Consider the following 7,312-nt stretch of genomic DNA (forward strand, 5'->3'; position numbering starts at 1 on the left):
ACCAAGACATCAGAGACATATACTTCAACCTGCCCACTATACCAAGACATCAGAGACATATACTTCAACCTGCCCACTATACCAAGACATCAGAGACATATACTTCAACCTGCCCACTATACCAAGACATCAGAGACATATACTTCAACCTGCCCACTATACCAAGACATCAGAGACATATACTTCAACCTGCCCACTATACCAAGACATCAGATACATATACTTCAACCTGCCCACTATACCAAGACATCAGAGACATATACTTCAACCTGCCCACTATACCAAGACATCAGATACATATACTTCAACCTGCCCACTATACCAAGACATCAGAGACATATACTTCAACCTGCCCACTATACCAAGACATCAGATACATATACTTCAACCTGCCCACTATACCAAGACATCAGAGACATACTTCCCACAAATTGCAAACACCCAAAGAGACTTTGAAAACATGGAAAACAACTTAAAACTCCCATACCTACTGGGAGTGCGTGGGGGGGGGGGGGGGGGGGGGAGAGAGATAGAGAGAGTGTTTGTGTGGGGGGGTGGAGAGAAAGAGAGAGAGTGTTTGTGTGTGGGGGGGGGGGGGTGGAGAGAGAGAGAGAGAGTGTTTGTGTGTGGGGGGGGGGGGTGGAGAGAGAGAGAGAGAGTGCTTGTGTGTGGGGGGGGGGGGTGGAGAGAGAGAGAGTGTGTGTGTGGGGGGGGGGGGGGGTGAAGGGGCAGGACTGACAGGCTGAAGGGTCATCATGGATGCCCAGCGGTGAACTGCTCTAGCTCCCTAATGGGAATGCTGTCAGAGCCTCTTCCCCTCTCCCCTGATCCCGCCCCCCATGGGATAACGGACACCAAACACACCAATCACAGCTCCTCTCTACCTGCCCTGACAATAGTGACAGGCCCTGCGCTCCTCTCCCCTGATCCCGCCCCCCATGGGATAACGGACACCAAACACACCAATCACAGCTCCTCTCCACCTGCTCTGACCATTGACGATGACGATGGTGATGAAGAGAACAACACCGGCTGAAGGGGAAACTTCCAGAGGAAACGTTCAAAGTCAAACCGTCTGAACTTCCTCTGCGTGACGAAGGTGAGGAGAGAATGCACGGTAATAATTTACAATCATACATCATACGACCATATGCATTACTTTATAGGTAAATACCTTTTTTTCTTTTACCTATATTGGATTATGGCGATATTTTATATATGAATTGCCCATAATCACATATTCGTGCTTTAGACACAATATCTCACGCTGCTTTACAGTTTTACTTTTAAACCAACATTGTTCAATATTACACTTACTGTACACTTACTGTATATATTTACTGTATATTTTATATTAGAATGCATGCATAACATAGGAAATGTATATCCCGGACCGTATTTTATTCTTAGGCTTATTTGATTCTTTATTCTTAGGCTTATTTTTATTCCTATTCCTGACTTTTGTTTTTGACTACCTAAATGTTTACTGGTTACTGTGAGCGATCTGTACTGTAGTGCCACATGTCCCTCGGGGTGAATAAAGTATTTATATTATATTATATTCTATCTATTCTATTCTAACAACAGCTCATGCCTCACACGGTGTGCTGTATGAAGGGTCAGGTCAGGTCAGTCTGTGAGCTGTATGAAGGGTCAGGTCACACTGTGAGCTGTATGAAGGGTCAGGTCAGGTCAGTCTGTGTGCTGTATGAAGGGTCAGGTCAGTCTGTGAGCTGTATGAAGGGTCAGGTCAGTCTGTGAGCTGTATGAAGGGTCAGGTCAGTCTGTGAGCTGTATGAAGGGTCAGGTCAGTCTGTGAGCTGTATGAAGGGTCAGGTCAGTCTGTGAGCTGTATGAAGGGTCAGGTCAGTCTGTGTGCTGTATGAAGGGTCAGGTCAGTCTGTGTGCTGTATGAAGGGTCAGGTCAGTCTGTGAGCTGTATGAAGGGTCAGGTCAGTCTGTGAGCTGTATGAAGGGTCAGGTCAGTCTGTGAGCTGTATGAAGGGTCAGGTCAGTCTGTGAGCTGTATGAAGGGTCAGGTCAGTCTGTGAGCTGTATGAAGGGTCAGGTCAGTCTGTGAGCTGTATGAAGGGTCAGGTCAGTCTGTGTGCTGTATGAAGGGTCAGGTCAGTCTGTGAGCTGTATGAAGGGTCAGGTCAGTCTGTGTGCTGTATGAAGGGTCAGGTCAGTCTGTGAGCTGTATGAAGGGTCAGGTCAGTCTGTGAGCTGTATGAAGGGTCAGGTCAGTCTGTGAGCTGTATGAAGGGTCAGGTCAGTCTGTGAGCTGTATGAAGGGTCAGGTCAGTCTGTGTGCTGTATGAAGGGTCAGGTCAGTCTGTGAGCTGTATGAAGGGTCAGGTCAGTCTGTGAGCTGTATGAAGGGTCAGGTCAGTCTGTGAGCTGTATGAAGGGTCAGGTCAGTCTGTGTGCTGTATGAAGGGTCAGGTCAGTCTGTGAGCTGTATGAAGGGTCAGGTCAGTCTGTGAGCTGTATGAAGGGTCAGGTCACACTGTGAGCTGTATGAAGGGTCAGGTCAGTCTGTGAGCTGTATGAAGGGTCAGGTCACACTGTGAGCTGTATGAAGGGTCAGGGCCAGATGAAGACATACTGTACGTTCATGTTATGTGTTTGTATACAAAGCCATCCTTGGGCAGCTACAGTATCAACTTACATAAACACTTTACTTATTCAACCAAGAGGTGGACGTTACAATCTGAGATCACAAGATAATATCTCACATCATGTTCCCACTGTCAGAACTGAACGATATCACATCACTGTCAGAGCTGAACGATATATCACATCACTGTCAGAACTGAACGATATCTCACATCATGTTCCCACTGTCAGAACTGAACGATATCTCACATCATGTTCCCACTGTCAGAGCTGAACGATATCATATCACTGTCAGAGCTGAACGATATCATATCACTGTCAGAGCTGAACGATATCACATCACTGTCAGAACTGAATGATATCATATCACTGTCAGAGCTGAACAATATCTCATATCACTGTCAGAGCTGAACGATATCATATCACTGTCAGAGCTGAACGATATCATATCACTGTCAGAGCTGAACGATATCATATCACTGTCAGAGCTGAACGATATCATATCACTGTCAGAGCTGAATGATATCATATCACTGTCAGAGCTGAACGATATCTCACATCATGTTCCCACTGTCAGAGCTGAACGATATCATATCACTGTCAGAGCTGAACGATATCTCACATCATGTTCCCACTGTCAGAGCTGAACGATATCTCACATCATGTTCCCACTGTCAGAGCTGAACGATATCACTGTCAGAGCTGAACAATATCATATCACTGTCAGAGCTGAACGATATCATATCACTGTCAGAGCTGAACGATATCATATCACTGTCAGAGCTGAACGATATCTCACATCACTGTCAGAGCTGAACGATATCTCACATCATGTTCCCACTGTCAGAGCTGAACGATATCATATCACTGTCAGAGCTGAACGATATCATATCACTGTCAGAGCTGAACGATATCATATCACTGTCAGAGCTGAACGATATCTCACATCATGTTCCCACTGTCAGAGCTGAACGATATCATATCACTGTCAGAGCTGAACGATATCATATCACTGTCAGAGCTGAACGATATCTCACATCATGTTCCCACTGTCAGAGCTGAACGATATCTCACATCATGTTCCCACTGTCAGAGCTGAACGATATCTCACATCATGTCCCCACTGTCAGAGCTGAATGATATCTCACATCACTGTCAGAGCTGAATGATATCATATCACTGTCAGAACTGAACGATATCTCACATCACTGTCAGAACTGAATGATATCATATCACTGTCAGAACTGAATGATATCATATCACTGTCAGAACTGAACGATATCTCACATCACTGTCAGAACTGAACGATATCTCACATCACTGTCAGAGCTGAATGATATCATATCACTGTCAGAACTGAATGATATCTCACATCACTGTCAGAACTGAACGATATCTCACATCACTGTCAGAGCTGAATGATATCATATCACTGTCAGAGCTGAACAATATCTCACATCACTGTCAGAACTGAATGATATCATATCACTGTCAGAGCTGAATGATATCTCACATCACTGTCAGAACTGAATGATATCTCACATCACTGTCAGAGCTGAACAATATCTCACATCACTGTCAGAGCTGAACAATATCTCGCCATTGTGGGGTGGCTATGGCTCAGGGGTAGAGCGGGGCGTCCAATGATCCAAGGGTTGGTGGTTCGAATCCCGCTCAAGCCCATGTCCATCCCATTGCCGTTGTGTCCTTGGGCAAGACACTTAACCTACTTGCCTCGTATGAATGTGTATACATGTGAATGAATGTTGGTGGTGGTCGGAGGGGCTGTAGGTGTTGATTATTCGCCACGCTTCCGTGAGTCTGCCTCAGGGCAGCTCTGGCTGCAATTGTAGCTTACCACCACCGGTATGACTGTGTATGAACGAATAATGGACTCTGTGAAGCGCTCTGAGTCAGAGAAGAGCGCTATATAAATCCAATCCATTATTATTATTATTATTATTATCACTGTCAGAGCTGAATCTGGGAGACGTGAATTCAGCCGTGCTCCTCACTGGAGTTCCTCAGGGAAATTCATCATTTTAGAAACTAGAAACTATTTAAAGCCATCAATAGGGAATTTCCTCCCTCAACTTGAAGGAAGTCCACCGGGAGAAGGAAACATTTCATCCACTGAATTGAGAATAAAAGGTAGACTCGTTTTTGTTCTTGATATCTATTTTTCTGCCCCCACCAAAAATATTTAGAATTTGAGATTTCGACAAGAATCAGATTTAATGGGCAGAGTCGACATGACAGAGGTTCCACAAGCAGGGTTTTAAAGTTTTTATATCTTTTATTTAACCAGAGAAATCACATTGTTCTTTTCAAGTGGGCCCTGGTGACGAAAAAGGAACAATACAGAATGTTCTGCATAATAGAAGACGAAAACAAACTCAAATAAAGAACACACAGATATTAAAAAGTAAAGAAAATATTTTGATTTCTCATGAAAAAGACTAAATTAAAAACATGACAAATCCTTCTTTAAAATGATGAATTCCAATGAGGAACTCTAGCCTCAAATCCTCCTGTTATTTGTGACTTTGACTATACAGATTGTTATTTGTGATTTTGACTATACAGATTGTTATTTGTGACTTTGACTATACATATTGTTATTTGTGACTTTGACCATACAGATTGTTATTTGTGTAGAACTATTTTTCACATTCTTACCCTGGAGAGAAAGAGCTTCTCTGTACTTCTCAGAAATCTGAGTTGCATTTATGATGTCACTAACAGGTTGAACCCATCGTCCTGAACTATGGCAGAATGCAGGGTCCTCCGAGGAGAGGGCTGTATGTCTTAAGATGGCTTTAAATAGTTTCTTTACTTCAAGAAGAAAGGTGAATATAAATACATGTCTTCAGCGTACGTACGCTGGCCACCCAGAACAGTTTCACCTTCCATCAAATCTCACGCTCACAAGGTTTTCTGAAAAGTTGACAGCCCTGTGATTTAATGGAAAAATAAAATGGCAGTTGAGCTAAAAGGGAGCTGTCAATCAAGCGTGATCTGACCACACCCCCCACAATCATGAGAAACTGTCTGAGCAGCCAAATGAGTTGCTTCTGAGCTGGGTTTTATAATAGTTATTAACGTTTTTAATCATTCAAATATGGCTAATATTCACATATTTCTGTGGTGCAAGAAACTATTTAATTAAAATGTGTTTTTGTCAAATGTTCTGCCGCAATGTCATCAGATGGGAGCTCCGCCCACAATGTTACTCAGAACAGGTTCAGCTCCTTCTGTTTTCAGGTCACTTCCTTCACAAACATCCCAGACAATACTTTCTACTGGTATGACAAGCCGCCACTCAAACTGTGGCCAACCCCTGTGCCACGCCATGATGTTTGTCGTCGGTTGATGATTTATTGGAGAAATGCCTGTCAAAATGGCGTCTGCGTTATTCATTCATATACACTGAGTGTTCACTGCAAATCAGATTTGATTTGATTTGATTTGTGTTCACTACATTGGGCCTTCAGTTCAGTGGCGTCGCATGGGTAAAATAACAGGGGAAGCCAAAAAAAATTATTAAAAAAAAAATTATTAAATTTTTTTATTAATTTTTTTCTTTTTTTTTTTTTAGTCAAGCAGTCACCATGTACACTACAGTATGGCTCGGCGGGCAGTCAAACTTTCTTTTTATTTATTTAACAGATTGCAGAATGGGTACAATACAGTACGGCTCAATACACACAATTGTATAAGGGGATGCAGACCAGAGAAAGACGTTTGTCTTGTTTACATCAGGGTCATTAATACTGCTGGAGCATTGGTTCATTTTTGGTCAGATTTTTCCTTGCACGATTTTGCGCGCCGCGTGGGAGCAAATTCGAGACACATATTCGGTTGCGAAAAGGTGTCCCACGGTCTCCTCTATGGCCGTGAAAATGTTCACGCGGATCGGAATCACGGCGCGCCCGTGGGACACTTTTCCGTTTCGGCGAGTTTATTCCACGCTTTCTGTTTTCCTTTCCTAAGCATTTTAGGGGCTACATGTGAATGAGTAAAAGCTGCGGGACGCCCAGATGTTTCCACGATAGAAAGCTCGCGTGGATCCCATAATAGGCTCACTTAATACAGCGTTTTTAAAATCATGCGACATTTTCAGGGTCGCGAGCCGACCTTTTCCCCTCGTTTTCGATGATGGAAGTGATTTAGGAAAAGCTTCGGCACGCCGAGAGGTCCCGTGGATTTAATCTCGCGAGGATCGGGGCAATATTCGGCCCGTGGGAACAGTTACGGGTTAATACAATGTTCAGAGTGCAGAGGGGAGGTGTGCAGAGGGGATTCCACACTCATGATTCTTCTCACAGCCCCGTTTTAAACTTTTAGGGTGTGGCAGTCAGCTCGAATCTGATTGGCTAGGATCGGATTTGACTCTATAATGCTGGAAGCCTGGAGAAAGAGACCTACCTCCTGCCTCTCTCCTATACTAGCTGCAGTGAGCACAGTGAGCCTGACAGTGTGTTAGAGGGAGTGAGAAGGAGAAGAGGGAGACATAAAAAAAATAAAAAAAAAATAATAACACATGAAAAAGAATGTAACCTATATTAATTTTTTTTTTTTTTTTTTTTTTTTTTTCATATTTGATATTCATATTTTAATATTAGGGAGGCATGGCTTCCGTTGGCTTCCATAAGGATTCGCCACTGCTTCAGTTATATATAATATATATAAA

General features: G+C 43.3%; 1 protein-coding gene across 1 annotated transcript in view; it reads right to left on the reverse strand.

Annotated features, from left to right (window-relative positions):
- bsna (bassoon presynaptic cytomatrix protein a) overlaps nt 1-754 on the reverse strand; it is a gene marked incomplete at both ends in the record, with an annotated part of 167,530 nt that extends 166,776 nt beyond the window's left edge. Inside the window, 1 exon segment of the mRNA XM_084333501.1 lies at nt 740-754. Coding sequence (XP_084189627.1) covers nt 740-754 — 15 coding nt within the window.
- Nucleotides 755-7,312: the final 6,558 nt, after the last annotated feature.

This window comes from Notolepis coatsorum (genome assembly GCF_963971535.1).
Source record: "Notolepis coatsorum genome assembly, chromosome: 17".
Classification (NCBI taxonomy): domain Eukaryota; kingdom Metazoa; phylum Chordata; class Actinopteri; order Aulopiformes; family Paralepididae; genus Notolepis; species Notolepis coatsorum.